Source organism: Corythoichthys intestinalis, chromosome 15 (genome assembly GCF_030265065.1).
Source record: "Corythoichthys intestinalis isolate RoL2023-P3 chromosome 15, ASM3026506v1, whole genome shotgun sequence".
Classification (NCBI taxonomy): Eukaryota; Metazoa; Chordata; class Actinopteri; order Syngnathiformes; family Syngnathidae; genus Corythoichthys; species Corythoichthys intestinalis.
The window spans coordinates 25930548-25951650 of record NC_080409.1 but is presented as its reverse complement, the minus strand read 5'-3'; the positions used below and the strand labels follow the sequence as shown (position 1 = coordinate 25951650).

Sequence of the window (21103 nt, the reverse complement as noted above, 5' to 3'; positions counted from 1 at the left end):
AAATTGTTTGAAAAAGTTAACTTCTTCAAAGTGACACCATTGACCATTGCTTTTCTTTTATAAGTAGTCTTTATATTATTGTAAACTCAGTTTATTGTAGTGTTGTGCAATACAGTAAAAGAGTAAAATGTCCATCACACAACAATCATCTACCATTTTTAAGGTTAAATTTAACTACGGGGGAATCGTGTTTCGTCATTACCCTCAACTTAGCAATACTATTACTACTTGATAAGAGACAGTTATACACTTGTGTTAGTTGAAGCACTGTGCTCAATTCATTTTTATTTTTGGCACTTTTCTGCAAACCTTGAAGTTGTTGTACAACCAGATCATTTGAAATGTATATTATTTTTCCTTGGATATTTGATTATTTCTTTTCAATTATTTGTGTGATCTGTATAAAATATGAATTTATACATTTACATAAATACACGAAGAAAAGGTGACAGAAAATTGCCATTAATGTTATTTAAGTTTCAGGAAAAAAATTAAGCCAAGATATACAATATTTCGTTATTGTGATATAAAACATGCAATGCAATTTTTCTATATTGCACACCTACAGATTAGTACATGAGTTAAATCAAAATTACGACTTAATTGTATCCCCTCAGCTTCTGCTCATGAGTAGTAATTAACAACAGTCAAGTGATACTAGGTCATTAACTCAAAATGATTGAATAATTGAATAACAACAAAACATGCTAAACACAACAGCAATGGAGAACTGTAAATGTGTTCAACTACCTGAAAATGTTTTTTTTTTTTTTTGCTTTGCTTAGGAACCATAGCATACAATGCTTAGTAAAAAAAAAAAAAAAAAAATGCAGACATTGGGTTACATGTTGGATTAACAAACAGTTTCTTATCTTGGATAACACCTGTATATCACTTTAGAATGAATAATTCAGTGAATCACAGATTCTATAGCAAAAATTATAATAGAAAAACACAGGAGCTATGTGAGGACAAAGAGAGTACTCCAAAAGCAAAGACTGAATCTTGACAGCAGAATATTTGGGGTTTCAGGCAGGGGGAAAAATGCTGACTGCTGATTCCTACCTGACAAGCAGTTTTCAGCAGAACCTTTCTCCAAGATGCCTGTGGGATCTGAGATGAGGGAGTAAAAGTTGAGCAGCTTATACATGTTCTGCCAACATTCGGCTGAAGGCTCGCTCTGCTCTGACACTGTGATGGAGTCAGAGTCGTCCATCTGGATGGCCGTGTGATCTGCCACATCACGAGAGCCCTTTCTTGACACCTAAATATGTACAAAGAAATTCAATGTGGTCATTTCACAGCTGCAGCAGCTGCAAACAAAAACATTGGTTGGTCTTATTATTTATTATTAAAATTCATTCACATACAGCCAATGTGAAATGTATTTTTATTTTGCTAAACCTTATAAAAGCGTATTGCTGACAACATTGTGCGAATTAGAACATTTTTAAAGGTTATGTGCATGGTCTTGATTGTTTTTGTAATCTACTAGCGCCCCCTGTCTGTAAATATGTATATTACCACCATATCACAAACTGGTATGCTCCTAATACAGGGAGGGGTCCCCAAACTTCCTGTGACGGCCACATAACTTTTCCCTTGTCTGATGAGGGGCCGGGGTCAGTTTGTAACAGAAAAAGTGTGACAGGAGTCCCTAAATGTAAAAAAAGTATTGTTTTTCAGAAAGCCACAATCAAATAACCCTTTCTGGATTCTTCACGGAACAAAAGTAAATAAAATTTAAAAAAATAATATAATATAATAATAATAAAACTTAATTAAATAGATAATAACCAAATAACCCTCTCTGAGTTCTTCACAGAAAAAGGCCAGGAAATAAATAACACTATTAAGAAAAAAAAAAAAAAAAATTTAAAATGCTCTCTGGTATTGTTCAGGGGGCCGGAACAAATGTGGAGGCGGGCCATAGTTTGGGGACCCCTGTTCTAATAAATCAAAAGAATGAACTGATGTAAATAGTAGTTTCTTGAGTAGAACGCCCTTTCCTGAACATTACAGTCCCCTGAATTTGGTCTTCAAAAGCATATTTTTTCATTTCGCACATGTAATTAGCTCCCCTTATTTGCTGGTACCCATGCCTCCAAAACACGTTTTATTATAAAATCTTACTAACATTTCTCGATGTAAATTTCCCACATTAAGACATGGACACCCACGACTCATAGTCAGGTGCGGCACATACTAGACTTTCTAAAAAAAATTAGCATATTGTGATGAAGTTAATTATTTTCTGTAATGTACTGATAAAAATTAGACTTTCATATATTTTAGATTCATTACACACAACTAAAGTAGTTCAAGCCTTTTATTGTTTTAAGATTGATGATTTTGACAAAAAAGTCAAGAAAAACCAAAAATGCCTAAAAATTAGCATTAGCATAATTTTTTGAGACAGGGATTTTTGGTTTTTCTTGACTTTAGCATTAGCAAATTAGCATTAGCATACTTTATGAGATAGGGATTTTCGGTTTTTCTCCACTTTTTTGCCAAAATCATCAATATTAAAACAATAAAAGGCTTGAACTAAACATATGAAAGTCTAATGTTTATCAGTACATTACAGAAAATAATGAACTTTCACAATTTTGGAGAAGGACTAGTATATGGATTTTTTTCTTAAATTTTGTGAAATTTGGGCGGTGTGGCTTATAGTCAGGTGTGCTCTCTAGTGCAGAAATTACAGTGAACATTTGACTCAATAAGTTAAATTTAATCCAAAGCAATGAAAAATACGAAGCAATTTCGACAATCGACATATTTGACAATTTTGTTGTTGAAACGTTTCACATATTTGAATGCAAAGCATTCTTTTTTTTTTTTTTTCTGTCTCAAAACGGCATATGTATTTAATAGATGACATGATTGATCAATGTTCTGCATTTAGCTTGAGCAAGTGTGATAAGCGTTAGGAGCTTATATTTGCTCGGGAATTATGGCTTAAAGCAGTGGTGCTAAATACGGTGATCGTAAAGCTAGCGTGAGTAGATTGCGGCATCCAAAAAATAAATAAATAATTTTCTCCAAATGGACATAGTTAATTTTGTGTGAGCTGCATATGTGGTTGTTATGCAACAACCCCCACGTAAAGGTAGATCGCGGGAGGTTGTCTCCTTGATCTTGGAGACAAAAAACAATGAGCACCCCTGGTTGAAGGTTTGATATCTTTGGAATGAACATGATTCTACATATTAATTACTAGTTATCACGCTATGTCTTTTCGAAAAAAATATTTAAGTTTTGACAAATTTTTACCTTCGAGGTACGACGCTCTGAACGTCCGAGAGAACCACGTCCTCTGTGCTCCCTTCTTCCTAGTGTGTCCATGGCTGAGGGTGGTCCATTGATTGGTAAACCCCCACCAGCAACCCCTGTACCTCCACCACCTAATGCAACGACCAAACCTCTCTTGCTCTTCAAGGTTTGTGTGGCACTGCGTGCCGTCCCATTGATGCTGCCCCGTGAACTCCTGCTAAAGTCAGACGATCTGAAGTGGCGATATGGCCGAGCCTTAAAGGTTGGTGTTGGTGAGGCCGAGCCTGCAGTGTAGCGGTTCAGTTTGATATCCGTTTGAGTGGCTTTGATATCGTCTATCATGGTGCTGAACTGGTGAATAAGGCGCACTAAAGCCATGTCGACACGTTGGCTAATGGCTTGGCAGGCTGTTGTGAAGTCACAATGAAATGTATTGTAGTGGCGGCGGTTGAGGTCATGGAATGACAGTGGGACTGTGGAAGAGCCTTGCGGTGCACTGGTTGATTTCTCCATCACGACTGCATTCAAGCTGAAAGTCTCAATAAGAAGAGCTGGTTTGAAATCAAGTGGTGGCAGGTTCACCATACCTTGTCTGGAGAGGAAAGAAGTCAAAATGGTTTTGAAATCATGTCAGACATTTCTGCAAACTTCAGGCAGCATGTTGCTCTGGTTTTAAAATGAGGTACAGTAGAACATCTATTCAAAAACGTTTTTTTCTTGGTTTCCGTTCGCAAATGATATTTATCCAATACATTGTGCAGCTCCTAATTTAAAGCAAATAACAAGTGTGTTGGACACGAATGTTGCAACTATTTACCGACTGAAGTATAGTTATAGTCAGATATAGTCAACAATTGAAGGCATTCCATGTACCAATGTACTATTTTCCACTGCAACTTTTATGATCAAAAAGATATACTTTACCTCCTGGATCTTTTGTTTCTACGCTCTTTAGATGTATCAGAGTCCACAATGTCTGCTCTCAAACATTCCAGGTTGCCAGAAAAAGATAGATGTTCTCCAAAATACATTTTGTAGCTCAAAGGAGTGGTGTCTTGTGCTTGGATGCCAGTATAATTAAGTAAAGGCTTGAAAACAACCTATGAGGTACATCAGATGTTAAAGAACTCAAATAAGCTATTGTCAAGGTGAATACAACATATTAATTTGAAATTAAATGCTTATCAAACTTTATTCATTTCATACATGTAGACATTTTCTGTTAATGAAAGAAAACCCCACAATTGAACATTTGAGTGACTCATAATTACAGTGAGGAGAACAAGTATTTGATACACTGCCAATAGGTTTTCCCATAGGTAGTGTATCAAATACTTGTTCTCCCCACTGTATATACTTTTTTGTAAAGTGGTTTAAAAGAATAAAAAAAACTCAACTAATGATCTGGCCAGGACACAAAAGAAATTATAGTAACACTTTTTTTGAAATGTTTCTTATGACAGTGTCATAACTAAGACTGTCATAATCATGATATGACACCTGACATAAATATGAATTATTACTATTATTAGTTTCAAGTTTTTACAACCCCATTGTAGGGTTTTCCTTTCATTAATAGAGCGGGTACAAAATATTTTGTCCACATTGTATGACTGAAAAAAAAAAAACAAAAACGAAGAAAATTACCTGAGCATCAGCCAGTTGAACAGCAGCAGGACATTGATTTCCCTCTTCAATATCAGCAATGTCATCCTGGCTAGTGCTATGCTGCGAATGCTGTGAGTGGGTCCCGTCCAAGGTGTTCTGGTCACTGGATAACACTGTGTTGAAGTCCGATGCAGAGGGAATGGTTGGGAGGTTACACGTTCCACCTAAAAAAGTTGAGGAGATTTATAGAGTAGAACTAAACTGGGAAAGAATTTGTGCCACCAGCGTTGACAGTATAAATGAAGTTAAATATCAGGCATCAGTGACTTATGTTTGACTTTTGTATTTGGAACACCTTTCTGAAAGGTCTTACAGCTAACGTGATTTTAAATTCACTCTTCATAATTAATAATCATGTTTAAATGCAAGAGTCATTGAGCATGCATGCAGCTAATCTTTGAGGAACTTGTGCGGACTGGGAATTGGCTAAGCAAAAGTCAAGTCCATGTAAACGTATACATACAGTATATATATATATCACTTGTCCTCATTATGGTTGTAAAGTGATTGGATTCTATCAGTTAAGCATAAGATGTGTGTTTTTGCCATAGGAAGTCAAAGTATCCAGAATAAACCACTAAAGAAAGCTGGAAGTAGCAATCGCCACATAACGGCATGATCCAGGATTCAAACACAAGACTTCTCAAATGTGAGGCAGGCATGCTAACCAAAAATCTGTTGAACAGCTGTAACAAAGTGTTGTACACCAGGCGCGATGTGCCAAGTAGCCAACCAAGCAGAATAAAATTGGAGCACAATTACAACAGTAATGCAAGCCAAAACAGATTCATTCAATGGTGCTAACAAAACTAGGAAAATGCTGGAAAATGTACTGGCGTGTAGGTAAAAACTCTTTCTGCATCAAAGATCAAAAGACTGCAACTGCTCACAGAAAAAAACTGCATAATGACCACGTGCAAAAGTCTGTTTTATATTGATGAACAGTCTTGGGAATCTAAATGTGGAAAGTGGAATTTCTAGTGATCCCAGTTAAATAATTATGTTATTGTAACTTGGTATTGGTCTTTGAGATTTATCCCCCCCCCCACCCCCATAATCAATAACATCAAACAAGGCACATGTTTAAAGGTCGTCACAGAGGGATACTAATACAAACTTCTAGGTCACTTAAAGAGGGATTTAACTATTATACCCAGGTCTAACTAGTACATCAACGTCAGCACACCACTGAGTGACAACCCCTAACCTCCTTCTGGACTGTTTACTCTCTGTAGTGGCTGGTACTGGTAAGGAATGGTTGGGGAATCCAATGGGTCTAGAAAAACTGAAACATTTAAAGAAAGTTGAATTGAATTGTTGTTGTTTGGAATGATCAGATTAACCACAGCCTTCTTCAAATTTAGAGACAAGGAACACTGAAAAGAAAGCAAGATTTCTGTGTATCATATCTCACCTGTCTGGAGGCTGTTGTGCTGTGAGCGGTTAAGAGGGGAGTCCTGTACTGCAGCCCCAGTCCTGTTACCCACAGCATTGGACATCCAGTTGTAAAAGCTAACGGAGGATGGCTCAGATAGGAGCGGATGCTCAGTCAGGATATCTGTTCCTGAAACCCACAAAAGGATAGTTTAGGTTTAAGCAGATTAATTTACTGAACACCAACAGTTTCGTATTTCAATATTTTTGACAAAAAGATCTGTGTGGTGAAATTTTTATTGAGAAAAATTTAGCTTTACCATTAATTAGTGCTGCACCTACCGATACGGCACTACGATGACGTAATCGGTACTGGTGAGCACGAAGAAATAACTTGCCGATGCTGCGCAATGTATACTCTTCAAGCAGTAGTTTCCAATCGGTCTTTATCCTACCCAAGATGGCCGCCGGCTACACATCCCAGCGTAAAAACGATCGCTTTTCGCCCATCCCAAGATTACAATAGATGTCAAATTGTGTGGCATCCAAACATTATAATGCTGTGAATTTCAATGAGCTTAATTACTAATACACATCAAATCCATTTTAAGTGGGAGCGTGGCAAATTGCAATAAATGAACTTTGATTCATAAGCCACCAGCCTTCCCACTTCAAATGGATTTCAAGTCTACTGCCGTAAATGGCGACCTATAAGTTAAGCAGTGTCTAGTATAGCCATGACAACAATTACTTTACATGCACGTGAGTAAGAAGTACTTTAGTTTCATTAGAAAGAAAAAAAATCCAAAAAACATGTTATCTGTATATTATATTATAGGCATTGACCGATAGCACACAGCCGAGTAACGGAATCGGTATTAGTGAATACTATGATGAATACTACAACTTTAATTTAAAGTGGCACCTGTACGAGTAAGGGAACCACTTTTGGTTGCTGTGGCAAATGATGTTTCATTCCTCTGGGGCGTCCCTTCCAGCAAGTTGTGCAGACTCCGAAAGCTCCCTGTTAAATTGCTCAGGAGACTCTCTTTCCTGGGGCTGTCCTTGACTGGCAGGCCTGCACGGCTCACATGTGCTGGTGAGTCAGCAGCTGTGTCGCCGCTGGTGTAACTGAGAGACTGATATGGATGAGAGCCCTGGGCATGACATACGTACATGTCAGTGTCATGTTAGATGAGTTTGATTTCCATCATGGGACAGCTGGATCAGGAGTGAAGGTTACCATTTACCTTTATTCGTAGTGCAGACTCGTTGTGTGCATGGGACTTGGAGAGTTTCCTCATGATCTCCACTCCGCTGACAGGACCACAGTTTGGCTCTTTTGGTGGCGGGCGATTGCAAGGTCCCTCCAGTAACATGGTGTGTTCACTCACTGTGGCTGTAGAAAGGAGAAGAATCTAATACTTCATTTGACAGATAATAGTAATACCTGAGTTGTTAACTAAACGTGAGGTCAGAAGTATTTAAGGATAATCTGTTTTTTAGCAACAACTGACTGTTGGAAGTTTCAGTTTATATTTGATAATTACTGGGAAAGTGTAACAAAATTTAATTGTCCTTTGAAAGTTATTTTTTATGTAATAAAATATTATACACAAATTTCACCCTTTCAGGGACAGTCGTCACTACAGTGGACAGCTATTCAAAAGTTTAACTTTTTAACCTTCAACCTTATATAGGGCAGAGTGACTATTTTTGGTCATTAAAAAAACCCAAATGTAATTAAAATATATTTTTAAATTATTAATCACTGTTGCATTCTAACATTTTTATAGGTATACATTTGAAAATCAATACAATGTTTAAAAAATAAAAAGTTAATGAAATTAAAACGAATAAAAACAGAAATACAGACTGATTAATTACCGCCCCAATAACCTTAAGTTAACCCCCCTATAGTATTTAACTCATGGCATGCCACTGATGGTGATAGATATCCAATTCATTTAAATCGGTAAGGCTAACTAGGTACGCTCATATTTCAGAGCCATTGACAGCGCGAGACGTCCTATTCATATTGATTGGTCAAAATGGATTGGATGTCTGGCACTGCCAATGGCAGTGATTAATTAAAAGAGTGCCCTGTAAGGGTTTTAAAAAAATATCATAATTCATGTATCAAGGGTTAATAAGGAATGTTTTCCCTCCACCTGCATCATATTCAAATTCAGCTCCATCACCACTCGTGTCACTTTGCAGTGCGGCGCCGTTGTCCAAGCCCAGGATCGTCTCAGCCAAGTTCTGCTGGGGTTCCTTCGGTTTCGTAAGCTGATTGGGCCTCATCAGACCAATAGCTTTGAAGCCCTGAGTAACTACAATAAATTTCATCCACTGACGAGCCAAAGCCACAAGACCCTTCTTTAGAGTCACTAAGGCTGGGACTCCATCATTCTGTGAATAATTATGAAGAGTATAAAGATTAGCATTGGAAATATGTAGTATAGTTAATTCTTTGTTAGTAACAAGGGCAGCCAAGAGAATGATTTGCACTGGGAAAGAAATGCATCGAACTCGTACTAACCATGGTTGCCTCCTCAATGACAGAATAGTCCGCCTGTTGCAGATATCGGTGAAGGATGTTGCAAAGCATACATGAGGGATTCTCGTGCAGGTAGTGAGCTCGCTTAGTCACGCGATTGTACTTGCTTCGAATGGGGATGTGGATGCTTTTTTTCTACAATAAGACAACTTAGTGATTCAATGAAATTGTATTAGACTAAAGAGCTTTGCGTTATTGATTGAATTACTGACCTCAAGAGCCTCAGTCATGATGCATCCCATTACAGCACACACGCGGAGTGTACCCTCCATGTCCAGTTTACGAAGAGAAGATTTGAGCTGGTCGATGGGGACCAACCAGGCGCCGATGGCTGGAGTGGCAGTGCTGAGCAGATTCAATTGTCTGAAAATGGGAGTGGTCGGGCGAGGGGAAGGTCAAACAGAAAGGTAAGATAATGCGCAGGGCTGTGTTATAGTGTTTAAGTGTTAAAATATCTCTGCCAGCTACTTGGCCAGTTGTCTGGAGGGGCCCGCAAAAAAATTCCACTTGACCCCCACACACCAGACGACCGTCTTGAGGGGCCTGCGAATAATTGTCCACAAACACCCCACCCTATTGGACGGTCCACTTGGAGGGACCAGTTTATGCTTATCGCACCTGGGCCCTGTTTACACTTGTTCCACCACTGAATGTGTTTGTTAACTATTATAAAATGAAACCTCATTATGACCACAAGTAGGGGGTAGTATGAGAAAGCAATGTGATCATGATTAAAAGAGGAACTAATAAGGATGAGGTTGGATTAAAACCTCAGACTACGTAAAAATATGTGCAGCATGCTTACTTTAACATAAAAAATCTACCGGTGTTTTATCATGCCGTTAGTGAACTTCCTTAACAGTGTAAAAGTGTTGTGACATCATTACCTAGAGATGGCCTGTGAAGGTCGCACATTAGTTGGAGCAGCAAAACTAAACCAAATCTCACGAATGGTCAGTTTCATGCTGCTGGAGTCAGGTGGTGGAGGCATGAGTGGAAGGTCTTTCTTTAGGTCATCTGACTCAACCCCTTCATCCTAGACATTAAGTTAAAGTACATTGTGAAACAGATCTAAAATTATTTTTTGTGGAATTAGTATACATTTCAGAGTCAACAAGCCTGCAGCTTTCTTTCATGCTGGACTGGTTATGCTATAGGTCACATGAGGTGACACTGCCATCTATGGGTGAAGTTTCCCCAGTCTTCCAACTTCCAAAACAAAAGTGAAATGTGTGTTTGCATGTGTAATATGTACACACGGCACTGCTATCCTTTCACTTCTGTTTTGTTATGTAAAGCACTTTGTGCAGCATTTTCTATGTTGAGCCTCACTCACCTTTTTAGACAATGACACTTTACAGAACACTACAGCGCTATATTATAATCACAACCTGCTGCCTTACCTGATCATCCGAGTCAGAATGTCCATTAACATCAGAAGGAGGGCTGACAGTATCGTGTGGTAAATTGTCATCAGAAACATCAGTGCTGTAACCACTCCCAGTCTGAGATCCCGTTGATCCATTAGACTTGGGGATTCCTGCTTGTCCACCCGTATCTGAGCGGCCCATCATGCCAAATGCATTGTAAAGAATGGCTCCTGATTGACGACCGCCTAAAAAAAAAAAAAAAAAAAAAAAAAAAAGTGTTATAAATAATTTCACACGAAACAAACAAAAAAAATACATACAATATATTTTGAGAATTTTTTTCCAGCTTGTTTACCTTTGACTGTGAGGTTCTCAATGCCACATTCAAACATGATCCAACCCCATTTCTCAAGAGAAGTTGCAGAACGGCTGAGGTCACCTGAGCTGCCATGAAAGTCTGTCTCATCTACTAGAGAAAATTCCTCAATTTCTTCCAGGCCAAACAGCACTTTGGACTTCTCAATAGGGATGGCTGTAATGGCGGAAGTGCCAATATCTATGGGTGGATAAATGAAGGCAAAATGACAATCCATACAATCCAACAGCAAACCATTAAATGTGATATACGTTGAAAAGATATGACCCAACCTGTGGAGTCAAGGCCTCTAAGCTGGCTGTGGATGCGGTGGATGTTGAGCCTTGCGGCTATTTCTTTGCCTTTCTCAATGCCAGCATTAGAACGTAATGAGCCAGATGATTGAGGCTGCATCTTAGTGGCAGAGGCGTATTTCTCTAACATAACAGAGGGTCGCCCTTGATCTGTGGTGTTGGGAGGCTCTTCGACTATACCCCTGGAAAAAATATACAAAAAAACCTGTCTTCACAACACTGACAATGGTAGTTGTGATATTACCCTGTATGTAGAACTAGACTACATTATAATGAGAGCCGTTCCCAATACTTTTGTGACTAACAGAACATGTTTCATTATGATATATTATGTCATATATTCATTGTTGGTAACTTTTTTTTACCCAAGTTTAAGCTGACAAAAAAAGAACAACAACTGAGTTTTAACCTCGCCTGAAAAAATGTTACGCCTAAAATCATTTGATCAAAATCTGTCCTTGACCATAATCTAGCAGCAGCAGGGGAGGTTACGTAATGACACGCACACAGACATATGAGACCACCTAGCAACACACACGGGGGTGCACATGCACGCACATGCTTGCACGCACACTTAATAGTTAAGTCCTCACCTATTCATCCTGAACTGAGTGGCAATCCTGTCAAAGCACAGCGCCACAAGAGACACATGTGTGACGCACTTACTGGAGGAGGATGGAAAGCCTTCCTCCACAGAGGCCTGTAGAAGACAAAGGTTCACCTACAAGAAAAAAAAATGACAAATAAAATTCAATAGATGTTAATATAATTATTAAATCAACAAATGTTGAATTGCAAATAACAATTATTGTTCAATTATTTTTCATCAACAGTAGTGCAAAACTCAAAACATATCTGGTTAAAAATAAATATTTTAACATACAGTATTCACATATTTATGACTGCATGCTTTCTGCTTTAAAAAATTTTTTTTTAAAACTTATCATGGCCACCACCTACTTTTCCTTAACTCATTGGCTGCCATTGTCTGCGCTGGATGTCCAATTCGTTTTGATATTTTGACGAGGAGAAGGCAAATGAACAAACTATACCAGGAGTGTCAAACCAATTCCACAAAGGGCCAAGAGGGCCCTAGATTTCATTTCAACCAAGACTGCACAAACAGATTAACCAATGAATTTTCTGCTGAAACAAGCAGCACCTGACTGCAACCAATTGATTAAACTTGTAGGGGATCAGATTGGTGAAAAGCTGACCTCTTCATTGGTTGGAACGAAATCCAGGACCCTCTTGGCCTTTTGTGGAATTGGTTCGACACCCCTGAACTAGACAATTAGCGCCGCCAATTTCACTAAAACATGAGCATTTGTAGCCATTTATTCCAGTTTAAATGAATTGGACGTGTATCGTTGTCATTGGCAGGCAATGAGTGTCCTTGCATTATAAGAGTCAAAGTTTATAACGTTTTGATGTAATTTTATTTCGTATTTGTAAATACTGTATGATTACACCTTGATGAAAAAAAAAAAAAAAAACATTAATTGAATCGAAATCACAGTATCGGCCAGAAAAACGGCAATTATGTTTTGTTTTGAAAATCAGCTCTATTTTGCGGTCATGAAACTGACCTTCGGGATTGAGACATTGGCTTGGAGACCTTTAATTTTCACATTGTCTGGTTTCACAGACAAATCTGTTTGGCCATGAGATGTATTAAGGGAAACATGGGTTGTGCCTTCAGTTCTGGAGAGCTTGTGCTCCTGTTTGACTCCTTGGCTCTGTCCAGATGAATATACACAACAATAACATTACAGCCACAAGGCAGAAAGTTACAGATGATGAAAGTACAGTAATTGGAACCGTCTTATTGCTTCTCATGTATTTATTATTTTTTACTTACAGATTCGGTAACTGTAGACTTGCTAATCTGATAAGCCTCATTGAGAACTTTCCCATGCAGGTCATCTAGAATGGCTGCAGGATGACGGATACTGACAAAGTGGACCATAGACTCGATATACCTGAAACCAACACAATAAGAAAACTGGTAGAAATAATACACCATTTGTTGAGATAGTGACAACACCCAAATAAAAGTCGATATAAATTCCCACCCTATAAACCGTATCGTTTTTTGTTTTTTAGAACTAATGAAAAAATATTCCAATAGAGTTCCTTTTAATTATACAATTTTCACTAACAGCGCAATGTTACCTGTCCAGGGATTCAGCCACAAGGGGTGTAAGCACCACATTGATGGCCCCCTTCACCTCCACTATGGCTGTGGTCCTGGTCTGAGCTAAAGGCTGTTCCAAAGACCAGTCATCTGTCGTTGTGTCCTCATCAGTATTCTCCATAGCTCTCTTATCCAGGGGAGTGTAGGGCGTACTGGAGAAAAAGATAATATACATTTTATGTCTGGTATATCATTAGGTGCTACTGAAGAAAATGTTAGTCACTGAAATATACCTGTTGTTATCTCCCATCAGCTGAAGTCCTCTATCTAACAGAGAACTAGCAGAGAGGCCGTGTTTAATCACCTGAAATAGTTTTTTTTCAATATTAATACACAGATGTATTTTGGGTTCCTTTAGACCATTTATTTTAACAACAATTTTTTGAATTTCCTGACTATAATGATAAGATAAAAAACCTTAAAACTTGGAACAGAGAGCTGGTCAAAAGAGGTTGAGCTTTCTTCACTTGTGGGCGTGTCAAGATCTAAGGGGCGGTGTAGCGAAGACTTTGATGTCCTCTTATTAGTGGGTTGCTTGACAGACCAATTAGACACCTTGAAAATAAGAACCAGCACACGTCAAAACAAAGACCCAATAGAGAGATTGGAACAAATTCAAATTCCTTCCATACTGTCAACCACCGCACATTTCTGTTTGGCAATCAAGAATTCCTCCTGACAGAACTTTTGGAACAAAACCCATTATGTTGTATACTCAAGACCAGTCTTGGTTCAACACCACATTCTTAAAGAGTTGTAACCTGCCTTGGCTTCGAATCCCAAAAGACTAAGGGCCCTGTTTTTGTACGGCATCTAGGCTAATGTACGCCAAGCGAAGAGGTGTTTTAGTCCAAATTTAGGTAATTTTGCAAAAAGGTGCAATTATGTTCTTGGAAAGAGGGCGGGATGTGCCGTTAATAGACATTAATACGCACTTTTGCGATAATCTGCAGATTTTTTTTTACATTCCCTTTCGAACACTTAAGAGTTGCTCGTACTCTGCTTGCCAGAGTGACACCTGGTTTGCTCAGTGGAAATTTAACTCTGAATTAAAACGTACAAGCAAACCTAAGGAGTAAATGAGGGAGATGTGCACTGTCGAATGGGCAATTAGAAACGACTTTCCACGCCAATCTCTTATATCTGAATGTGCAACACCCCAACAACACACCAGCGCCACAGCCATTGGCATATTTTTTGAAAAAAGATAGTAATAAAAAAAAATATTCTGAAGCAGACATGACACATTTACAGCTAATAATAAAACTATTACCTGATAGTGGGCCAGGTAGTTCTGGTAGCACGCCATCACGTGGGGCTGTCTTGTTACTGGGCCAGGCTCTGCAGTCTTCTCAGCCTCCACTGAGCTCTCTTCCTCCATGGCTAGTGCAGATACAAAGGAGGCTTGGGATATGTGGCTTGGCAGAGGATGGGAAGGCAGTGGTGGTAGTGTTGGTGGTGGAGGCAGAGGACGGGGCTCAGTGATCAGCTCCCCGTTGAGCACATAAGTGAGTGGGCCTTCAACACTATGGTAGATGGAACTCCGGCTAAGCAAGAAGAACAATATTTTAGCATAATTGCTTAAAAGTTTTAATATATAATAAGTTCAATTTTTAATGCATTCCAATCATCTTTCAATTAATAGCTTGAGTCCTTGTTATTAATTACCCATTTAATTATCAACTAATTAATGTAGATTGCTGTAACAGTTTCAGCACATGCAGCATATAACAGTTTGATTTTATCAGGTTAAATTACAGGCAAGTGGCCAAGCAGAAGAGTGTGTGGAAAATGTGACAGGTGGAGGCAACAGACTGGTGTAATATTGCAGTAATGTGGCAACCATGCTGCATCATCATCTCCATGCCCAGCTCATTCATCTTATTTGTCATGTACTCAAAATTACTTTAAAGATTTCATTTTAAATTAAGTGTCATTGGTTGACATAAATTGCATCATTGCCCGTCAGCCTGCCACACAGATTTGTTCTACTCTGTACGATTAGCAAAACATCCAAAATAATAGATTCCCCGTCTAAACCCTTATTCACATTATTTTATGCTTGAACAGGACTGTGCTACAGCAAAACCTTTCGTGCAGTTGCATTGTGATTTTATTGAGCTAACTAAATTGTTCTGTTTACACTTGAGGCAAACGTAAATTATACCATAACTCGAAAAAAAAAAAATTGATTTTTGCGGACTTCCTAATGTAAATTTAAACTTATTCACTACATTTTTGTGACATTCTTTCTATCCGGCCAGATTGACTAAAGTAATAAAAAGTCGTTTAGCACTAGATGGCTTTAACCCTTTCATACACCAATAGTGATTTTTTTTTTTTTTTTTTAACTCTTGTTGGGCACTCATTTAACTCATATACTGTCATTTACTTAGAGGGGGCAAATTAACGAATGGCACTGAAACAAACATTCACAGCCAGTCTTCCGGTTTAAATGATTTGCTATCAATGGCATGCCACGAGTTAAATACTAGGAGGGGGAAAAAAAAAAGGTTCAGAGTGTTACTTGGGTCCATTACCAGTGTGTATTGTTGTTTTTATTTATTTTATATGTTACTATTTTTTTTTGTGTCAACATTAATAATGATAGTGTTGACATTGTATTAATAAATACATGTATTTATAATGACAAAAAATAATTTATAAAAATGCAATAATAATGTAATGTATATTTATAACTAGTCATAATATTTTTTATTTAATGACCAAAAATAGTCATGTGTCCTATAAAGGGTTAAAGGTCTTCAGTGCCAAAAAATATTTATAATAATTACCAAATACCAAAAATAGTCACTTGCTGTATAAAAGACTAAAAGTCCTAAGAGCCCAACTTTTGAATTGCTCTCCACTGTAGTGACCACTGTCCTGCCAGTTAAATATGAACTGAACTGAAATACTTTTATTGTCGTGCAAAGTAAGATTTTAGAAATTATGCAATGTTTATGAATTTGACGGTAGTCCAATTCTGTGTTTATTGGAATGTTTTCCTTCTCAGTCAAATGGCATTTAAATCAATTCAACTAAGATGACATCATGAAACTCTCATTCATGTTATACTGTTTGGACATGATCAACATATTTAACTTTAATGATCGTCTAAGTTCCCTTGTTCATGAGTATCTGACATTCCTTTCAATTACATGATCAACCTAACCTGTAGTTCTCCATGTAATAAGGAGGCTGTGGTGGTTGCTGCATCTGCTGCCTTCTCCTCTTTTTGCGTCCTGGGTATGTCCCAGGACCCTCGTCAGCACTACTGATCGGCTCAAAGTCTTCGGCTGCAGAAAAGTAGGCTTCACTGTCAGCTACCGACATGCTGGAGTCTGCAGATCGGTACTGATGGAATGTGTTGGAGTCTGCTGAAGGAGTGAACGGGAATGAGCCATAGCTTCGACGCTGACGTGGTGAATCCAGGACGTTTTCGTCACTGCGCGAAACATCACCGCTAAACTGAACACCTCCAGACAGCACTGGAGGGGGCCTGTCATTGAAAACAGCAGCTGACAAGCTCTTCGTGCTGCCTAATCTACTAGAGTGTACTGAGGACTGCCGCTTGATGGGAGAGCAAAGGGGTGAGCGCACGGACGGTCGTTCCTGGCAGTTGTTGGGTGAAATAGGCGATCCTTCCGGAATATCCCGGAAAGTGCTGAGAGTCACAGACACAAGTGGCACAATTAAAAAGGTAAATAAGTACGTAAATCTAGAAATTTAACAGCTAAGCTTAATTAAACATATTACACCTACTTTAAATGCATACCACAGTCAACTCAAAAGCTTCTTCATTCTACTTACTCAGCAGGACTTTTTCCGTTCATAGGAAACATGCGTTGTTCAACACTTGGCGAAGGTGTGTCCCTTTCTCCAGCTAGTAGGGGTAATGCTGCACTGGAAGAACTATTCTCCTCTGAAGAAGAGGCAGAGCTATGAGAGCGTTGTGGTACTTGGAGACTAAGGTGCTGCTGACCACGTCTCTCAGGCACCCCAGGAGGAAGGCAGGGTGAGTGTGTATCTGTTTTCAGGCCAACAACCCTTCCTAAAAAAAAAAAAAAAAAAAAAAAAAAATTGGGGTTGAGACAATGAAACTGGCAAAACAGTGATCATTATATGAATATCCCACTGTGTCATGGGAGAAAAATTGCTGTTCCTGAAATGAGACTGAAATTCAAGATATTGGTTTAAACAAGATGTTTTATCAAATATAATTCACATTAAATATAATTCACATTTCCGAAAAACCTATGCTGGTATATTTTAGCTTAACTACCCTTATTCCGGCTGGGCGATATCATTATTGTATCAATATCTACTGTAGATATGAACATTCAAGACATTATTACATTAGCCAATTTTTTTGTCATTTTCTGTTGCATAAGGTGTTTTTTTTTTTGCTTAACTGATTACAGAGGTGTCATACTCATTCCGCAAAGGGCCGCAGAGGGTCCTGGTCTTTTTTCCAACAGATCCAGCACAGACAGTTCAACCAATGAGGTTTCTGCTAATACAAGCAGCACCTGACTGCAATAATTGTAAGACGCCAGATTGTTGAAAAGCTGACCACCTGATGGGTTTGAACAAAAACCTGCATCCACTGTGGCCCTTTGAGGAACGGTTTGACAAATGTGGATATTAGCTTGTCCTAGTTGATTGATTTTCAAGTATTGGAGCACTTTGGCAGCAGTGCACTATGTCTAAAACCTGGCACAAATGGTATCATTTTGCTACGTAGTTACTTTTGGGCTATTTTCAGAGTGCCAGCTATATATCCACTTTGTTGCAAATATCACTTTGCAATAATTTTACATTGTAGAAAAAAACACCTAGCGCATCATTGCAACATATTTTAGGCCAATTAACTGCTCTGTTCGTTCCAACCAATCAATCAATCGACAAATTTCTGTACGTATGGAAGCTGACGTGAGCCTGTAACGGATTACATTAATTTAATCATTCCTACCATCAACTTTGGGGGTTTCCTTGGTCATAATCCACTCTCCAGGCTGAAGCAAAGACTGACCATAACACATATCCGACTCAGTGCTAGACGATGAGAATGCAGATGAGGAGGAGGGTGTCATCTCTTCCAGTTTGAAGAAGTCCAAGCCCATGTTGGTTCCTCCAAAGAACCTGCAACCTCCAAGGCAGCCGCAACGATTCCTGCTACGCTTGTTTCGAATGCCAGCCTCTTCGGGCCATAGGAACCAGAGTCTTGGAAGAGGGATGAGGAAAACAGGTCAATTGCTAACTCACCACAAGACAACAAACACACAATATTGAAAGGCTACACTTGGTAGACAGCAGCAAATGACATTGTTTTATACCTTTTGGTTTGTGTGTCATGTAGTTCCAGAAATTGCCTCTGGACTTCACATTTGGCTGAATGGTCAGCAGCCAGGGCAATGTCTGCTGTGATGAGGTTCAGGTTGACTGAGCCCGCCTCCAGCCAGACAGAGCGTCGCATCACCGGAGGCTGGCAGAGATTTAGCGGCTGACCTGGAACTTGCCCCTGCCCAGTTGGTAGCAGCCTGCTAACCTCACTGTGATGCTGCTGCTCAATGTACTGTTGAATGTTTAGGTCTTGCACCACAGCACTGATGCCCTCTCCCACTGCCTGGTTATGCAAGTTGCAGTTGGCCACACGTAAAATACCTGTCTAAAAGGAAATAGTGTAGTTTACACCACCAGATGTTTGTCGTAGTTGGGTGTATAAAACATTGGAATGTGAACATTTGTTATTCAAAATATCCCAAAAAATGTATAACAATAATTCTGTTATTGGACACTGGAGAGTGCTATTTGATACATTTTAAAAATATTCCAATAAGAAGTGATAAATACTTTGATGTTAGCAGCACAGCCATGTTCAACTATGAACAGGTCCACTCCATCCATGGCCAGTCGTGTCATGGTGTACTTGAGCTCCTCTGACGTTCGACAGTGACCTGGCAAGCAGGTTAGCTAAAAGAAAAAAAAAAAAAGCTATTATTGTAACTTGGTTTAAGGTGTTTATGTCAAAGGTATACTGACTTTCAGGGTGAACACATACTAAGCAATCCACACCCTCTCGTTCAGCCCATTTGACACCTATAAAACCCAATATATTTGGGTAGGGCAAGATTTTCGAATACTTTAAGTTTGGTAAACTTAGTAAACTCTGCATGCAAAGCTGACATCTCAGTATAATTACTGTAACAAAACAATTCCCTAAAAGTAATTAATTATAATTAATATAATAGATTTTGTTTAAGATTAAAAAAAATAGAAAGACACTGACTCAGAGGGGAAAACATTACATCCATGCTTGGTCACGCATGAGCATGTCTATGTCACTTAATTAACTGCTCCTCTTCCCAGTTATTAATGACACCCAACACTATAACGACAAGAAATATGCTACGTCAAGACTCAAAAGTCTATTGTAAACTTAGTCACATCCACTCTGCATGTCACGTCGTGTGATTGATATGCTTACTCCTCATATTAGTTCTTCACTATAACCCTGTCGGGCACAACATAAATGAACTCTATGACTCCATACAATCAACGAAGCCAAGAAAGAAAAGAGCGGAACTTTATAATAAAGTGAGGCTCGACCAGTGCAAGCACAGAGACGGAATAGCACAACAGCGCAATTGTTCTAAAACATGATGTCAATACTACGGCCCACACAGTTTTTATTGGCCCGCAGAAAATTATGAAAATATCATTGAATACGGTCTGCACAGGAAACTTACATTTAACCTACTTTCTGTTGGACTTCTCAACTTTAACACTAAATGGAGCTATTCATGTAAACAATGCCTCTCCATCAGCTCAGGGGCCAAAACCCAACAAAACGTTGAAGTCAATGTAGGAAACTATAATTTTAGTATTCTGCTTTATATAAATAAATGTATATTAAAAAAAATAATCCAATGGGATGAATTGAGCTATCTTGGTCGTGATTTTCTTGACTTTTTTGCTGTCATTGGATATTTGCTCTTTGTTCTGCCTCTTTGTTTCAGTAGTTTCAAACAAACAATTGCTCCCAACCCATCCACTAAAAATGGATTGGACATCTATCACCATAAATGGCAGCCAATGAGTTAATACTTAAAAAAATAAAATTTTCAAAAAACACAATTAAGCCTGCAAGAACTAATCCATTAAAATCGATTAATTGCTTAGTTGCCAACTAATTTCATTATCCATTTTTGCCGAATACTCATCGCTCCTTGTTTGTGTGTAATGTGAGGCTGTGCCCCCATGCCAGTGATTAGAACAAGAGAGAGAGTTCACTGTTGAACTCAGGTTTAGTTGCTGAATCAAGAATATTTACATGAGAGTTAGATTGTCTTGAGTCGTGTGTGTTTTTAGATCCAGTGTGCCTCTGTCAGAGGTGAGTAAATGAAGCCAATTGTATTGTTTCTATTCTTTGTTGATGAGACGCTACTACTTAGCACGGAGCGCAAAGCTAGTTAGCGATTGAGCTAATCAGTGCCTTTAGTGTCCAATTGTATAGACCCCACTCACATGACGTCACAACCACGCCTCCGCGCCATATTGTCCGTCAGCTCGTCGTGTTTACGCATTACCGCTACGTAAATTTCTCCTATTATGGCGTGTTTTTCTGCTCATTAACATTAATAATCAAAATGGTGAAGGCGTGTGTGGCGGTTGGTTGCAGTAACAGAGAAGATAGACGTTGAGACTTGAAGTTCTACCGTATTCCGAGAGACCGGGAGAGGAGAGCGAGATGGATTGCTGCAATTCGACGAGAAAACTGTGCACCAAACGATCACCACAGACTATGCAGTAGTCATTTTATACCTGGTAAGATGCATTTAATATATATTTAGAGGGTTTAGAGGGTGACAACCACAATTAAGATCATTGCGAGGCTAATCGCCGACAACATGCAGTTTCAAATTCAAGATGTTTATTTCTTCCACCATCATTATATTTTGAATAATATTTAGCTGGTACCAAGTG

General features: G+C 38.8%; 1 protein-coding gene across 1 annotated transcript in view; it reads right to left on the bottom strand.

The window, feature by feature from the left end:
* kiaa1109 (KIAA1109 ortholog) overlaps positions 1–21103 on the bottom strand; it is a 101354-nt gene that overhangs the window by 51742 nt on the left and 28509 nt on the right. The window contains exons 25-50 of the mRNA XM_057859070.1: positions 18971–19090; positions 18454–18785; positions 18090–18340; positions 16928–17168; positions 16290–16781; positions 14388–14661; positions 13532–13669; positions 13348–13418; positions 13093–13266; positions 12779–12899; positions 12507–12656; positions 11511–11638; positions 10897–11099; positions 10604–10804; positions 10282–10493; positions 9766–9914; positions 9091–9241; positions 8861–9013; positions 8490–8730; positions 7569–7717; positions 7244–7475; positions 6359–6508; positions 4924–5108; positions 4201–4376; positions 3277–3868; positions 1066–1264 (exon numbers count right to left, since the gene is read on the bottom strand). Of these exons, the coding sequence (XP_057715053.1) occupies positions 1066–1264; positions 3277–3868; positions 4201–4376; positions 4924–5108; positions 6359–6508; positions 7244–7475; positions 7569–7717; positions 8490–8730; positions 8861–9013; positions 9091–9241; positions 9766–9914; positions 10282–10493; positions 10604–10804; positions 10897–11099; positions 11511–11638; positions 12507–12656; positions 12779–12899; positions 13093–13266; positions 13348–13418; positions 13532–13669; positions 14388–14661; positions 16290–16781; positions 16928–17168; positions 18090–18340; positions 18454–18785; positions 18971–19090 (5485 nt within the window). The remainder of the gene's footprint in view (positions 1–1065; positions 1265–3276; positions 3869–4200; positions 4377–4923; positions 5109–6358; positions 6509–7243; positions 7476–7568; positions 7718–8489; positions 8731–8860; positions 9014–9090; positions 9242–9765; positions 9915–10281; positions 10494–10603; positions 10805–10896; positions 11100–11510; positions 11639–12506; positions 12657–12778; positions 12900–13092; positions 13267–13347; positions 13419–13531; positions 13670–14387; positions 14662–16289; positions 16782–16927; positions 17169–18089; positions 18341–18453; positions 18786–18970; positions 19091–21103) is intronic.